General features: G+C 41.9%; 1 protein-coding gene and 1 long non-coding RNA gene across 5 annotated transcripts in view; one reads left to right on the forward strand and one right to left on the reverse strand.

Moving 5' to 3' along the window:
- The window catches only part of BICC1 (BicC family RNA binding protein 1), a 102,795-nt gene extending 90,346 nt beyond the window's left edge, over positions 1-12,449 (reverse strand). The window contains exon 1 of one of the 2 annotated variants that reach the window (XM_068688741.1): positions 12,012-12,449. In XM_068688741.1, coding sequence (XP_068544842.1) covers positions 12,012-12,213 — 202 coding nt within the window. In that variant the 5' untranslated portion in view covers positions 12,214-12,449. The remainder of the gene's footprint in view (positions 1-12,011) is intronic. The other variant, XM_068688740.1, reaches the window with a different exon arrangement.
- Positions 11,417-17,626, forward strand: part of LOC137859559 (uncharacterized) — a 100,160-nt gene continuing 93,950 nt past the window's right edge. For 2 of the 3 annotated variants that reach the window (XR_011098374.1, XR_011098376.1), the window contains exons 1-2: positions 11,417-11,644; positions 13,968-14,080. This is a non-coding gene — a long non-coding RNA (uncharacterized lncRNA). Of the gene's footprint in view, positions 11,645-12,670; positions 12,745-13,967; positions 14,081-17,626 lie in introns of those variants that run through there. The other variant, XR_011098375.1, reaches the window with a different exon arrangement.

Genomic DNA, 17,626 nt, shown 5'->3' on the forward strand with positions numbered 1-17,626 from the left:
CATCATGTCAATAATAATCAAAGTAATAAGGTACTAGATAATACTACATACTAAGGTCTAAGTGTTGCAGAGCATGAAGCTGTCTAAAAGCTTAATATTACTACCAGACAGAATTGATCTTCCTTAAAAATCAACACGTTCTCCTAATTTTTTTAATTAATTTGCAATTTGAAAACAATTTGTAAAACAGTGCAATACTTAGAAGGTGAATACTGAGTTGTAGTTCAAGCTGATTGACCATGATCTTTAAATCTCAGGAGCTTCCTAGAAGATTACAACATCTACTTTATGGTCGTTGCTTTTTCTTTAGAGTAGAATGATGCAAACCAAAAACGGCCACCCCACAGCCAACAGCTCTACATCACCCTCTTCCTCTGTTTTTTATTATGGAAGTCAACAGGCACTGAGCTATCTGAATTGTCTGTTGACACGAAGAGAAAAAAGGACACCTGCCTTACTCATGTTTTCATTGCAGTAAAGCACACCTGATCAGCTGGAGTAGTGCTCGCCAGCATGCAGTAGACATATGCACTAGCTCTCCCTACTCCATATATCACACGGAAAGCAAAGAGCAGCCACACAAGCCTCCCTCCCCAGCCACACGCTTCCCCCACAGCCTGGCCAGCATCCTGGAGGACAAACACCACTTTAGCTCTTAAATGCCTGCACAACGTAGCAGGGAAGAGACTCCAAAGGCAGCCCTGAGGCTGACAGCACGAACACTGTAACACCCACTAAAGCTGCTCTCCCACAGCTGCTGGCTCCTCAGGCCAGAATGTGAGGCAGCACCAACGCCACCTCTGCAGCAGTAACAGACTGACCCCGCTACAAGACCCTTGTAAATATGCATTTGATATTCCAGAAGGAAAAAAAGTGTATTTAATACTTTAAGTTGCAGTTTGAATCATACTCTCAACTCAGAACATTACTAACAACACTCAGCATCCTATGTAAGTGAAAAAACATGTTTCCAACGAGATACATACTGATGAAAAATGCTTAATTCAGATATAGCAATCTGTAATCAAAGTCGAATCTTTCAGGTGGTAAATCACTCAAACAGGATTCTCTTGCAGCACTCCCAGATATTTACAATAACACAGAATATAAAGTTTTGTACATATTTAAACATAAACAAAACTTTACAACAAACTGACCCTACTTTTTCACAGCTTAAACAATTCCCCATGTTTCAAACACTGGAATGACTTTTTATTTCTGCCAAATCTCTGAAAAAAATCGAAAAGATGTCACTGAAGGCCATTTAAAATAAAGAACCTGACTGCTGCTAGGCAACCCAGAAAACATCCTTATGTGTTCAATTGTTTAGTGCATTAAAAAAATTTCACACATATGGCAAATCCATGTATTCTGGACTCTAGCGACGGTAATGTCTTCCACACTGAGGGAAGAGAGAGAATTCTGCAGGATACGTTCACATTTCAGAAAGGAATTGCTTTTAAAGCACTAAAGATTGATCAAATTTATTCACTGTTTCTGCACATGGCATAGATTAAAAACCAGATTCTTTCTTATCCGCTATTTTACACACACTCCAGAAGAAAGTTTACTAAGGAAAAACAGCACTTAGATTTGTTCTACCAAAAAAAGTACTGAAATTCCTTTCCACTATATCCTATTTTAAAAGTGTGCTCCATATCCATGCTCTTAAAACTAATGCTATTTTAACTGCCCAGGCTGCATATAAACAAGGGCTGTTTAATATAATCGAATATTCACCATTCTGCAGCACTTCTCATCCATGGATGCACCATGCATTCAGAAATAGTGGAATCAAGTCTTACGTTCTTCGAAGTGGATCACAACGAAGTATTTTCATGTCACAGTAATGATGACACGCATGTGTATCCTGTACTTGTGTGACAAAAATCCACAGCTGATGGTCGCCCAGAGCAGCGGAATGGAGGATGCAGCAACTCATATCGAAACACTCCCATTTTTTCATTAAGTGATTAACCTTTCGCTCATCAAGACTATTGTAGTACAGTGTAGTGTTTGGTACAGGAACTACCTTACAACACGGATCTTTTGGTTTAATTATTCTGCACAGTTTGCAGAATCACAATTTATATTCCCGCTAGCAATTCAATTATCTTACCATAAAGGTCATGGGGAATATCTTCAAGAGACATCAATCTGCTAAAGCTTTCCAGAACATAAAAATGCTTCAGTGCACCACTTAATTGACCTAATATTTATTTTGGAATTAAGGATTTCATTTTTCACATTTCTCAAGATGCTTAGTCTTAAGTTACCAGTCTCATACATTCAACTGCTATGAATTTATCGCAGGCACATTCTGAACAGAGCAGAGCCAATAAAAATAGGCATAATCAAAGCCCTCCATTCACACAAAACTATTGGCAATAGGGAAAAAGGCAGATTTACAGGTCAGTTTAAAACACTAATCCAGGACAGCAATGCAAGATCCCTAAAAGAAGCAGACCTGGCTTAGAATGGAAAGCGGTATCATCACCCATAAGGAGAATATATATATATATACACACACACACGTTTGTTTTACAAGCAAGAAAGGGAAGGTGATGAAAATCTATTTAAACTTTGGAAAATCTGATAACCCCACCATGAGACTTCATAACATTAGTAGAAATAAAAATTGTAAAGCCTTATGCAGCAACATACTAAAAGCACAGGGTGATGACAGAACAGAGGATGTGGGGGTGTGTTACACTTTAAAAAAAATCACACATATACACACAATTCTTTTTGAAAGGGCTGAAATGGGATGGTGTTTTTTTAATTATAATACAACATAGTATTACCAATTTCTAACTGGAATTATCTATTAACATTGTTTCTTCAGGCCAGATGTACTTGGCTTACTGCTGACTTCCAGACGTGTTGTACTGTTTAGCTGAACATCATAAAAACGTTGCAAGTTTTCCTCACAGGGAAAGAAAGCATCATTTCTTTCCAAGAATGAAGTTTACCAGAGGAAACACGTGATCTGGCCTCCTCCACAAGGCACAAAATGGCACATTGGTTTACTGGTTTTGTTCTGCTAGTTGTCTCATTACTAATAAGGGGAATCGATCTAGCACCAATAGTATCAATAGTATCTAGCATAGATACTTTGCATCAAGTAAGTGAGAAATGCTAATACTGACCTAAAAAAAATCTATATTCAAATTACACACTTATTTCACTTGAATGATGACCTGGAATGAGAGCATTTGTTTTTTCATCCCTTGGCATTCATTTTTATTTATAGGTTCTGCCTTCCAATGCTCTGTAATATTCCAGCATCTACAGCAAAAATATCCTGTGGCACTTAAGTTACCTCTGCAAGCCAGATCACTTCAGGGGAAGACTAGAAGACCTACAACAATGACAATTCCAGAGCTTTTTAAGGAAAATGTTAAGTGAGACAGAGCAGACAAAACCAAACAAAACAGAAAAGCCTTTTTGTGGCAAAGGGGGAAGTCTTACTTGTAGAAGCCACAGCGTAACAAAGAAATTCTTGACCATTTATCTACTGCAAGTCTCACAATAGGAGTATAAGCAGAAAGATAACTGCTTTTTTTTTTTTTTTTTCCTCAAAAACAGTTCTAACAGACCTTCCTCACATTGCATTGCTTTAGTGGAAAATTGAAAGGAATCTCTGCAAAGCCTCCCGGGCCTGGCCCATAGAGAAATTTAGCAAATGGAAAAATGGAAGGTTTGGGCTTCACTTGCATCTACACACATCCCAACGGGCAAAAAGCCAGAAGAGGAAGAATAGGAGTCACCATTTTCTTAAATTAATATTTGAGAGAAAGCTTTCCATACAAGCTTATCAAGTTTTTTTCAGAAGAAGTATTTTTCACAATGTTTACACCAGCCCCTGCACAACAGGCGAGTAGTAAAGGAACTGCACTGGAGCAGGGGACCTGAGGCCACACTGCAGCTGGCACCGTTCTGACCAGCTTCTTACCTCCGAGAACAGCTCCTGGTCAAAACACACCGAGGCAAGGAAAGCAATTTAATCAAGATCTGAAGGTAGATAAGTGGAGGATATTACTTTCAGTTCAGTGACAGATCCAGTAGGCTGCACTCGTAACCGTAAAGAGAGAGCAACAGCTACAGCAACTACATGCACCACAAGCTGAGGAAGTCTTCAGGAGACCTCCAGCTGACCACAGGCTGAATGCATCCTTTCAAGTGACCTCCTCTAGTGACCACAATGTCCTCCAATGTTCCTTAGCCTTTAATATAGAGGTCTGATTTTGACACATTTAAGTTCTAGGGGTCACCTGGGTGACTTAAAAAAAATAAGAAGAGTTAACTTTATTTCACAGTCTTTATAGAGCTGCTGATCCCAAGATGCATGACAAACTCAAAAGAAGCAACTGCTGGCATCTGGCCATTTGGGAGGTAGTCAGTTTTTGAATTATAAAATGGTGTCTGAAAAACAGCAGTAACCACACTGAAAGAATAGAACAAGAATGCAAATAAAGTATTAGGGATTTTCTACTTACTCAACAGAATCACGGCTTGAAAATGCAAAGGCAGCCTAAATAACTTTTGCATGTTCAAGTTTCACTGAAATAACACTAAAAAGCATCAATAACAGGCATAAGAAATCTTAAGATTAAAAATCTAAATTCTACCAGGGCTTCTAAAGGTACAGACCAATTTTTTCCTAGCTTCTCACTGTCCTGGGGAAAGCAAATTGATCCCAATATTTAACCACAATTTAATCAGTCCTGGACTATTGTTCATGCTCCAAAGTGCCCTTTATTCCACTGGCAACTGATCAGGCACTTACCTAAAAACACGTATTAACACTCTCAGTCAATACATAACATTAATAAATATTGTGCCTAAATTACACTGTAATACTAGATTTAGTTTAACTCAATGACAAATTTGAAATTATTGCTTAGCTTTGTAGTTAGAAAGCAAAGCCACTCACTCTGCAAGAAAAGACTATCTCACCTCATCACTACAGAGCTGAAAAGTCAAGATTTTTACAAACTTCTATCTAGGACAGATCCCATTTTATCAGGTTGAACTATACATTGACATGCAATAAATATATATATATATATATATATATATATATATATATATAAAATCCTGTAGATTTTTTCTTCTGTTTTAGATCATAAAGCTTGCAATCTTGATTTCTGCTGTAAAGGCACGCTTGCTCTTTTTTAAAAAAGTAAGTTTTCTGTTTTTCTTATGTTGTGCCTATTGCACAATGTTCAAACTGTCAGGATTCCTACTCAACATCCCTAGTCCAGAACGGCTCAGGGAAACACCCCCACCACACAAAAACATTTAAAGTGTCCCATGCATTCCTACTTACAAATTCCAAGTGCCACAGATATTTATACACACCCCTTTATTTTTATAGTGTGAAACAATACAACCAAAATTTGCAAATCCCAAACTACAGTATAGGGATAAAACACATTTCTGTGCCTTTCTGACTCCCATGACCTAGCTGCCACTGCACTACAGCAACAGATCCTGGATAATGGTCAGGACAGACCAAAGGGGATGCATACATCAACCCCAATTCACAAAAATCAGGTTTTCAACAGAGAAATTAAACATAGTTATGCTAGTGGGCAATTGATTTATCCATTCAGACACACCCTATTATCTGTATTCATTTTAAGCCCCCCTAGCCATCACTCCCATCTTTTCTCACACAATACATCAAGAGCTTTTCCCCCCAGTATCCAAAAAACTGCAGTAGTAGATATAAACATGGGAGAACTTGGTGAATATCCCAATTCCTCAGACTGCTATTAGCCACATGAACAGCAGAAGCAATGCAGCTCATTTCTGTGAGGACTGCAGTCATTCCGACAGCTCCATGCAGGGACAACTGGTTGAGGGCTGCTATCACACATGACCAAAAGCCATCGCTCCTGGTAGATTTTGCTCTGCTTTGTTCAGATCTGGGTAAAGACAGATCCTATCTTTGGCTGACACTACAAATACACTTGCTTACCCTTAAAGTTCAGAAATGTATTTCTCACCAGTCTTTTGATAAAACATTCCTTCACAATATCAGTGAACCTTTAACAGGAAACATTTCTTAGGAAATTTTATATTCCTACCCCAGTAAAGAGGATATCACTGCAGAAGTCTTTACATAAATCAGCTATAAAAGTCAGTGAAACATGAAGAGTTACATTACCCCATGCAAAGCAGTCATCCTGATCTGAACTGGATACATGAAAGCCTAGTCATAAACAAAACCAGACACAGAGCAAAACTTCCTCCCAGTATGCTCACGAAGGGGTTTTTGCCGCTTAACACAAAATCTTTTTTAAAACTACCACTGATTAACAGGTAAAGGCTTAAGGAAGAAACCTTAAATCAAGTACTCACTCCTTCAGCTACAAAACATACACACAACTAATAAGCCATCTCGAGTCCAATTCACGTGTAGGCAGTGTTTATGCTCAAAGTACAAGAAAAGCAGCACTGCGCCTTCCAGTAAGAAGTATTACTGTAAAAGAAATTTAGAAAAAACTATGAGTTCTTCAACACGGAGGGCTGAAATTAAAGAAAAACTAGCATGTTTCATTGTTTGACAGGCATAAAGCCAAAAGCCGGGAATAAGTACTCAAAATAGGACATATTTTCCAATGGAGGTAAAGATTACAATATAACCAACAGGAATGTGCAAGCCAGCAATACTTAACTTAGGAGTTCATGCCAAACCATGATAGTCCGTTGTACTACTTAAAAAACACTGAAACTTGAGAAAGTGGTATTATTACAATTGTTAACAATGGAATGCAAGAACATTTTTAAACTACAAGTCACACAAATTCATTTCATATATTTATTTTTGTAGAAATAGACTATTCAGCGCTTTGGGGATTTGAAAGCCTGACAAAGAAATGGAACTTTTTTTTCCTGCTACATGTAAGTTAAACACCAAATGCAGATGCTGTTAGAAAGGTTCCTCTTATGCCACAACAGTGTTCTTGTTCAGGCTACACTGATAAATTACAACAACAAATAGAAAAACATGAGCAGAAATCTCACAGTTCAGTAGAAAAAAAACATTTTCTTTCTCTAGGAAGAGAAACTGTGTTTAGAGCCTACTAAAATTAGAGTTTAAGAAGTTATTTCAGCAAGAAACTGCTGAAGGAAAACATAACATACCTCTTATAGCTTCGACAGGCACACAGGGAACTTTAAACAGAAGTGGAAATAAACAGCACTAAGTATTTGCAACTTCATTCATAAGTAAGGTATGCTATTCAAATGAGCACTGTACATTTAGTTTTATCATCCAGACTTTCACCATCATCACACAACAATCCAGCAGAGAAGCTGTAACTCCTGCTAAGCCATGCAAACAAATACCAACATATTTAATGCACCACTCAAGGTCACCATCCCCACATGGAAACCACCAGTCGTGACCACCCTATTTAAGCTGAGATTGCCTATAAAGCAGTTAGACTACTCAAAATCTATTAACTTGCATCTTCAGCCTCTAATAAAACTATTGTTTGTAGCAAAGTCTCAGCAGAGGCCCAGTTTTCATAGAACACTGAGTGTGCGGAAGAAGATGGAGGTACCAAGGTTTTTGGTTTTTTTTTTCCTCCAGCCCCCCCAGCTTTATTTGTCAGACATTGATCTATCATTCTCTGTAGCTGACACAAACTAGTCTAAGAAAGGTATTGCAAGTACACTTGCCCACCTAGTTATGCATTAAAATGGGCAGAAAGTTTCACCCAACAGATCAGCAAACAGGAAATAAGTTGGTTATCACCCAAGCATCAGAGGTAGGCATGGCCTAAGCAGTCTTAGCATCAGGCAATGACCTCAACGGTGAGCTTTGGGCAAAGGAATTAAGGAGTGATTTCCAGTAGATTTACAGTAGCGAGGTACGGCTCACTTCGATTAAATGGACCAAACGAAATTGCCCAAGTATTTCTGTCCCTGCCATCAAAGAAGAGCAGGACTTGTTTTGGTGAAAAATGACCACTTCAGCATTTTTCCAACGCCAAACCACAGGCAAAGAGCACAGAAACTAAGGGAGCAAGAAGAGTCATGTATCTATATTCATTTACATAAGGTAGATGCCTATAAATGTTGACCTACTCCACTTAACAGAACTAACCAGCACTAAATCAGCACAGGACAGGATTCCTGCTGGGTACCAACACAACCTTCTCTGGAAGACGTCCAACAGCTGATGGAGCATTTGTGGCACCGGGTACCCAAAGTTCTCTAAGCATCTAGTTCTGTGCTTTTCTTCAGGTGCTCATTTATCAATAACTGAGAAGAACACAATTACCTCATTAAAAGAGTCTCTAGGTCCCCAAACTGAACGTAGCCAGAGTCTCCAACATGAAAGATGTGTTTAAAAAAAGCAGAATTCTGAGAGGCACCCACACTTGGTCTTGTTTTAAGACAAGACACGTGTAATACGGCATCTTCATCACTGCTACAGTTAGACTTCTCTTTAAAAAAAATGTGATTTTTTTTCTTTGCCAAATATTGTGTGAAAGAGCATTATAAAATCAAAGTATTTAAGCATGCACTGTACATACATCCCATCAAAACTCCCTATGTCTGTTACAGGATGTCATAGCAAAAAGAATTTTTTTTTTATTAATAGAATACTGGCACAATACTTTGTAGCCAAGAAGATGCCACGCAGAAGAAGGTGTTGCCTTTTTTACCCCCCTCGCCTTTTCAACAGTGCATGGCAAGCTTGTGAGTCTTTTGATGGCTGCTGCATTAGTTGTTAGATTGTACCTCTTTTGACAGCTTTTCCAAATTTCATGGTTTTCATTTTTTTGTAACAATACTCAGCTGCTACAGTCACTCAAATGAAGTAAATTATTCCTCAGTATTATGTCACCTGAGTGTTCACCAGAAGGTAGTGCACAGCAGCTACAATTAATAAGGGTACTACAAAATATTTTCTTCTAATAAGCTGTGACTATTGAGAAGAATAGTTGATTTTTTTTTAACCAATTTGATTCCTGAAAAAAAAAAAAAAAAAAAAAAAAAGGAGGAGTTTCTCTATTCTAAGAGAGATCTGTTCACCAACAAACCCTGATGAGGACACGCGCTATAAGATATTAGGCACCCCACTGTAAAGACTCAGACTTCAGGGCCATTATTCCCCTCACCTGTGATCAACTACTGTAACAGTAATACAAGATAGCTTGACTTTTTTTTTTTTTGATATAAAGAAAATCTTACATTCAAAGTTCTCACCACAGCTTTCGCCTTTTCTGATATACCCAACAAAATTTCAGAGGCTCCCTCTGCCTTTCATTTAATATATGTATCTTAAGGCTATTCAGAATCCAACTTTAAAACCCCAAAAATACTAAGCTAACTATATTGAAGTGGGAAAAAAGTACAAGCAGCGCCCCCACTTTTATCAATGCTTTCTGCCACCTCAGTTCAGACTTGGTTTCTGCTTCAAAAGTGGTTGGTAGCAGAAGGGCCACATCAGTACTTATTCTAAAAAGAGCTGCATTTGCCATGCCACTGCACTTGCTCCATCTGTGGACTGTGTGTACCGCATTACAGCACCCAAGTCCCAGTCCCACCCATGAGCTAGATAAAACGTCTGCTACGCCAGGTGAGCTTTGCAGAAGCCTGCATTGTCCCTTGAGAAACTATGCATAAAATATCAAGTGCAGAAAAGATGAGTAAGAATCATGGCAGAAATAGGTACAAAATTTAGTAAGGCAATAATAGAATTCAATATACAGCAGAACCACAAAGCCTAGGAGTAAGCTTCTTCAATTTCTTTCTACTGTTGACCCCTTTGTATATTTCTTCATTAATATAGTGAACAGCAGATAGTAACTAGCAAAAAAAAAAAAAAAAAAAAAAAAAGAAAATGACCAAGGGTTCCCTGAGCAAGTAGGACATTTCCTGACAGGTTTCTTCAATAGATGCTGTTTAAAACTTGGCTTTAGTGACAACTTAACTCAGGATGTTGTATTTGCACATTCATATAACATAAAAGCTACTGTGAACACCTGAACAAGCCATATATTTTAAGATAGTTTAAGAAGTAACTTTCATAAGCATAAACCTGTTCTCTAAGAGCTGGTTAAAACAGAAGAGTAGACTTGAACAATCCAATATGAGCAAGAAGCTATATTTACACCAGCTCAGATTTAAAAAAGTAAATAATTGGTTAACTGTTGGTAATCAGAAATCTGGCCATCACCACTTAAGACCACAAAGATGACTCCCTTCTGCAGTGTCATTTCTTCACATCGAGACCTTCCAGTGATAAATACAGAATGAGAAACATTAGGAAACATGACCCTATGAGTTGTCCAATGAAAGTTCCTCAACTTTTGAAGATCGCATACAGATTCTCTTCCACCATTCCTTTCCTCCTAGGGGTGAGTCAAAGTCTATGCTTCCAAAAGACGGCTACAAAAAAAAAAAGCGCAAAAAAAAAATCAGCTTTGGCTTGTAATCAGTAACATGACTGACTTGCAACCTCTGGGTGCCATTTACAGACCTGGCTTCACAACGTCCCGTGTGACACACTGGCAACCTTGCTCAGTACTTCATGTATTCCTCCACAAAAAAAGAAGTAAAACCTACCTCGTAAGGAAATCAAGACATAAGGTAAAAAAAAACATGTATAGTAGCAAGAGAAAGACTGAAAGCAAATGTTTAACAGACAGTTCGGCTTTTTCTGACAGAACAAACTATTCTTTGCCTCCTTTATATTTCCTAATACATCTGTTTTTTTTTGCATTACCAATAAGCCAGAAAGGTTAGGTTTTCACACTAAATCAATGAATCAGATGATACTGCATTCAACACGTGCTTTCCTTCACACACAAAAAAGCAAAGAGATGCAACAAAACCACCTTCTGAAGCGTGTATGTCTGAGATGGACACAGAGCATATCCCCCAAAGACATGCAGCATTCAGCCCGCACTTACTCAGCGTGCTGTCAGACTTCTTACTCACCTCTTACGAGGAGATGAAAAACAAACAAAAACAGGAGCAAGCAAGGAGTGCCCCATTTGCCACGGGCTCCTACTGGACGCCCCCACCTACACCGGCTGTGGGTTCTCCTCAGGAGCCCTGCTTGCCCTGCTTACCCTCACACGCTGCATCTGGCAGCAGAAAGACAGGCTGTGTGCGGGATGAGAAAATGGAAATTTATTTCACTAGTAGAGGAAAATGTTAAGGCAACCGTCAGTCTTCTCACAGCACTTTGTAACTTTGGAGCCTTTTCCCTGCCTCTCCATGCACACAAGCACTTTTCCTTCTCAATACCCATGCGCCTCACAGTCTGAGAGGCTCCTGATGAGCGCATCTTCATAAGCGGCTTCTGCTTATGACTGGATTTTCTCAGAAGTCCTTACTCTTTACTTGCATTACATAACGAGGTTTCTCTACCAGTTCCTCATGCTAGCTGATTACAGATTAACCCGCCCCCAGGAGACAGAATCTCATTTCAAGAGATTCCAGCGGCCGCAGCCACCTCGCCCCTCGGGGCGCTCGGGCAGCCCTCCCTCCCCGGCAGGGCAGAGCCAGGTACTCACAGCTCCCAGCCGCCCAACGAAGCCCCCTCCACGTGAGAAATCGCGACATGTTTCTCAGGGTTTGGCTCTGCTTTGACACTCCCCGCAGCGCCGAGGTACCACAGCTCGCCCCTGCCGCCCGCAGGCTGACCCGCTCGGCGCCGTCCCCACACTGCTCGCCCGAAGCGGCCCGCGCAGCCCCCCCCGGGGGCAGACGCTTCAGGAATGACCGCGGCAAAGCACACGGCCTCGAGAAGGGGGGAAAGACAAGTCAAACGCGCTGCAAACCCGAGCGCCGCCGGCCCCGCGGCCAGGGGATGCTCCCCGGCACGGCGGCCTCCTGGGGCCGTTCCTAGAGAGCGGCCAGCCCGCAGCACCCCGCCGGGGCCGGCAGCGGCCGCCCGGCTCCGCTGGGCTCCCCTAGGCTCCGGGGACAGCTCGCCCCGCGGCCCCGCGCCCCCCGTTGCCTCTCCCCGCCCTCACCTTGGAGCATGGCCTCCAGTTTCTTCCTGTCCACCCGGAATCGCTCCTCGCCCCACTCCGGGCTGTGCAGGGGCCGCGGCGGGCCGGCCGAGTCCTCCTCGGAGCCGGGCACGGGCGAGTCGGTGCTGCGCTCGCTGTTGGAGCCCGGGTCGGAGAGCGGCTGCTGCAGGTACCCGCTCAGCGGGTCGCACTGCGCCGCCATGGCGCTGCCGGGCGACCCCCGCCGCCGCTCCGAGCCCCACTCGGCCGCCTCCCCGCGGGACGCTATCTGCCCCCACAGCCGCCCCCCCGCCTCATCCCAGCCGCCGCCGCCGCCTGCCAGAGTCCCGGCCCCGGCGCCGCCGCCCGCGCCCGCCTCTGCCTCCGGCTCCCCGCCGAGTGTGCGCGGCCCCGGGCCGGCGGCGTCCGCGGCTCGGCGGCGCCCCCAGCCCGCCCGCAGCCCGCACAGCATCCCCGCCTCCATGGGGCCGCCGCCGGCCCGCCGGGGAGGGGCCGGGGATATCCCCGGCCGCGGCCCGGGAGGAGGGGGCGGAGGGGAGGGCCGGGCCGCGAGGGGAGATGCCGCCCCCGAGCGCCGCGCAGGCGGTGGTGGTGGCGGCCCGGCGGGAGCGGGGCCGGTCGCGGTCCCCGTGGCGGGCCCGGGCCGCCTGTGAGGGGCTCCGGGCCGCCTGTGAGGGGCTCCGGGTCATCCGCCGCCGCCCTGCCCGCCCCGAGGCCGCCCCCCGGCCGTGAGGTGAGCGGCCCCTGGGCGGAGGGGCCGCGCTGCCCGCCCTCGGGGTGCTGGGGGAAGGAAAGGGCGCCCTGGGGTCGCCATCCTGAAAATTAGCCCTGATTAACATCCCCCACACACGCACACACACAAAGCCGCCACGTCTGTGTGTGCAGCGGGCACAAACACACCTTTGTTTCGTTTGAAGCGGCGTGTTTTGGTCAGCGTGTGTTGGAAATGGCACCCGTCCTGCAGGGCTGCCACATCTCCACGCGGTGACAGCTTTCGCCTTCGTGGCTTTTCGGTACTGAGGCTCACAAAGAAAAATTACCTCACGTTTTGGCATCCTCTGAGGAAAAATGTTACAAATCCCTGACCTTGGGGCATAATTGTGTTAACCTACCTGCAGGAGTCCCAGGGCTGGCCTAACGGTGGACTCTTCATGAAGCGTTAGTTTTTACCACAGCGTAGTTTGCATCACTGAACAAACAGCTGAAGCCCCAAAGCACGTATTGGTGTAAAGGAAGCATCCACAGAAGACCTGGCACTGGTTGTGATGCCAAATGGCTCCTGGTGGCCAAAGTGTGCTGCTGAACGCATACCAGAAAGCACTGGAAAAATTTCAGCGGACTCAGGTGATGGTTACTCACCTCACAGTTAACGTCAGCCTGAAGGACAATACCAAAATTCCTCAGGAGCTTTGCTGATGCTCCAGGTAGATGGGAGCCACTCTACGTCTTGTTGTAAGATGCAGTTATTTTTACAGAGGCTTACATTTTGGCTCACTGAGTCATTTGCACATTTCCCACTTAACACCATGATTGTGATTTCTACACCACCTATGGTTTCATTTTTACTGAACGTTACATGCACACGGGGAGGCAGTCTTACTGGAAACCCCGAGTATTCAGCTGTAGCATTTAATTCTCTTGGAGGTCTCACAGCCTCTGGGAATCCTAGCCAGTGGCTTGCAGGCAGCATACTTCTCACAAGATCCTCTGGTACTTCTCATAACCATGGGAATTAAAACAGCCAAAGCCAACAACAATAGCACAAAACATGAATATAGGTCTTTAAAATAACGTGATCTCTATTTCTCTTCATAATAGTTTGCTTGTAGCACGATGATACTTAAGGTGTGGTAGGCAGTCTGAGGGAAGACTTAAAGTGGGACAGTGCTTTTCTTCCCAGTTCAGAAGTTTAGTTATCAATCAACGCCCCTCCTCCTTTTTTTTTTTTTTTTTCAGATGGGAAAGTGAAGATGGTCCATATCAAACCAGGTTGATATCCAGAGAATTCTGCTGCTTTGCTCCTAGATCAGCATCAGCTGGACTTGTCTGTCTTCTAGATGCCAGGACCTGTGAGTTATACAATCCAAATGTTCGGAAGTTATGAGTGTCAACAAGGCCAATTACAATCCGCAGCTGCTACAGGTGCTTAGCACCTCCAAGCAGAGCAATTATCTGGGTATTTTCCACTCATAAACAAGTTAGATTTACAGCAGAGATTCTCAGTGTAGGAGGTCCCTTTCCTTGCATTTTATCAATTCCTACAATACAGCCACAGAAACCTTCTTTCTCCTAAATTAGCTATGGTCAAACTCAGCAGTATTTTTTCAGCAACAATGTAAACAATATAATAAATCAAAGATCTCTTGAAAAATAATGATGTACACGGTTCAGTTTTTATTAATTAGAAATAACCCTTTCATGGTGCGGTTTTAGACCAAAAATGAAATTAAGCCTATCTAAATCCATATAAATGTCCAAAAAAGAAACAGTTTAGTGATTAGGAGTTTTTATTGGTGGTATATGTTCAATAGAGTATCATTTGTATTGCATAAATGGCATTTTATTTCTCTACTATATTGCAGTGGAAGAATAAAACGTTTGTTGCACAGAAGTCTTAAACTAAGTAGAAACCACATTTTAATGGCTAAAATAATATTAAATGTGGACACAATTGGGGAAAATGGGAGGAAGTTGGCAGATAAAAGATCAAATGGCTATAAGGAACATAAGCTGGAGTTGACTTTGGCATATGTAACTTCTTTTGGCCATTTTTCTGTGGCCAGTGGCTTGATCAAAGAAAAGAATAACAGGATCTTTCTCATTTTGGCATACCAGGTCTATTTTGCTACATTCTCTCCCTCTTTTTTCATCCTGTTCTCTTTTCCTCACCTCACACACATGTAGTATTTGCAAAACTCAGAAAAAGCCTAACTGAATAGAAAAGTGTTTTTTTCTCACACTCAAACGGTATGTAAAGTCTCTTGTATAGTATCCATCTGTGCAGAATAGCTTCTGTGAGTTTAAAGGAGATTCATGAACCAGTTTATCTATTCTAATCAATCACATCTCTTTGGGACTGCATGGAACCCCCAGATTTAGAGCTGTATAGGACCTCTCCTATGGAGAAGGAAGAGAAGTGAGAGTTACAAGACCTTTGGCTGCTGCCAAAGGATGAAGCTGACATCTGGCTGTCTCTGTACTCTGCAAGCCCAAGATGCAGAGATTACCTATAAATGGAAGAGTGGTATGAAACATTTATCATCAATATAGCACGGTCCGTATTCCAGACCTTGCAATCTTGAATTTATTTACTTACTTCATGACACAACTGTGAAGCAAAGTGCCATTATCTGTATTTTTTTTTGAGGTGGGAGCTGTGCATGAAAAAGACTGGCTTACAAAGCTACGAAGTGAGGGTGGGGAAAGAAAAGGAGGCGTACACGATCTTTAAGTGATCTGTGGTATCTAGAAGTGCTTTGCTAGGAAGAATGCTGACTTTGGTTTCAGTAATTTAGGAGAGGTTTATTACTGGTGAAAATTAATGCTGGAGGCATTTTGAAATGCTTTATTTATAGCATTGGTCTCCTTTGCAGAAGTAACAGCCCTTAAGGTTTGACTTTTCATTATATTTTGCCATATTCCCCAAGCTGGGCCCATTAACTTCAATTTCTCAGATTAATATAATGCAACCTACTCTGCACTAACATACTGTATACTTAAGACACACCAGCAAATAAATAAAAGGTCCTCCACAGCCAATATAAAAACTTTTCTACCTCTACAAATTCCTGACATAAATTCTTTTTCTAACCATAAGAGTAGAGAGATTCTGAAACATCTTTCTAATTATACTTAATAGTGCAACTATAAAAAAGAGATTGAAAGAAATCTCAAAAAGGTCATCTAGTCCATCTCCTAATTATGCTCACTTCATTCCTGACAGATATAGGTATATCCACTGCTTAACAATTTCTAATTGTTAAGAGGTCTCCGTGACCTCTCTAAGAAATTCCTATCTTCGTTTACCATCAACAAGTATTTTCCCTGTAATAAGTAGATTTTTTCTTCCTGCTATTTAAAGCTGTTAATTCTTGTCGTGTCCACAGCAGACATGGTGAATGGATTATTTGTTCTCTGTATCAGCCTTCAGTGCTTGTCAAGAAGTTTATCAAGCATTGATCATGCCTTCGGTGTTTTCTTCTGTTAGCTAGTCACTTGTAAGTCTCAGCCCATTCTCAGAGGTGTTGTTTATTGTTACTCTGTAACAAGCTCTTCCCACAGTAGTCTACAGACTTTTTGAAATAAAAAGCACAAAACTGGAGAGAGTGTACCAGCTGAGGCCTCACCAGTGCTGAACATAGCTACATGATCTTATCATGTGTTTCATGCCTACTTACTCATCTCTGCATCATGTTTATCCTGTCTCTGCAGCATGACATTGTTGGCTTATACTGATGTACTATAATCCCTAGGTACTTTTCTGGAAAAAAACACCAAAACAAAACAACAAAAAAAACCAACCAACTCTAATTGTTCCTCAGTGTGCATTTGTGATGATTACTGGTCTCCTGGGTTTGTCCCTATTGAATTTCATCCTGTTTATTTTTTTTATTTTTTTTTTTTTTTAAGACTGTTTTCCCTGTTATTTACATCTGTTTGTGCCGATTATTATACTTCTGCAGTTTTATTTTTTATGCCTCTAAGAAGCATACTCTTGGTTCCCTCACCCAGGTCATCACCAAAACACTGAACAGATATGGGCCCAGAAGAGAACATTGCAATCCTCTATTTTATACACCTTTCTATTTTGGCAGTGAAACAGTGATAACAGTCCTGCATGGAGAGGTTTATTCACCCATTTTTATGTCAGTTTTATGTCAGTTTTAGCTATACTGTAGGGGAATATTACAGGAAACAGGGTTTAAACTCTGTGCAAATTCTGAAGTATGGCCTTTGCTGCTACTCTCCCATCTGCAGACTTCTCTAGTCTATTATAGTAGCATATTAGTCCCCTATGATTTATTCCTGTCAGATCTATACTGGCTATGTATACATCCTGTTATTAAGTTACCTGTTACGTGGAACAGTTACCTATTCTGGTTTGTATGTTAGGGTGTTTTCATTTCAATTTAAAAGACAGTCACTATTTTTTACCTTTTCTAGTTTGCTGATATCTCATCCATTGCCAATGAATTTAAAGAAATTAGTTAAGTAGTTACTGTGAGAATAAGCGGAGGAATAAATGCAGCCTTGCTGGACCTGAGAGAAAAACAGGGAACCTGAAAAAGGCCAGGCTTAAAATTCTCTCTGATTGCACACAATGTTAACAACATTCAGTAAAATTCAATGTACTGTATAACCTTCTATACACTGGTATTTATAGACATGCAATGTTAAATATCTTAATCTGACTTGAAGACTTTTCAGCAATAGGACTTTGTAAACTTTGTCTTTGCTGAAATGTTAGGAGAATGAGAACCAAATGTCAGCATCTCAGAAATCTAGGAATTTTCACTCTTGAGAATTGCATTGGCCCTCTCAAGAGTCAACCCATTTATTTCAGCCGGGTAAAGCTAAGTAATAAGTTCACATTCTAAATCAAATTAGAAACCAAC

The sequence above is a fragment of the Anas acuta genome, chromosome 7 (genome assembly GCF_963932015.1).
Source record: "Anas acuta chromosome 7, bAnaAcu1.1, whole genome shotgun sequence".
In the NCBI taxonomy this organism is placed as follows: Eukaryota; Metazoa; Chordata; class Aves; order Anseriformes; family Anatidae; genus Anas; species Anas acuta.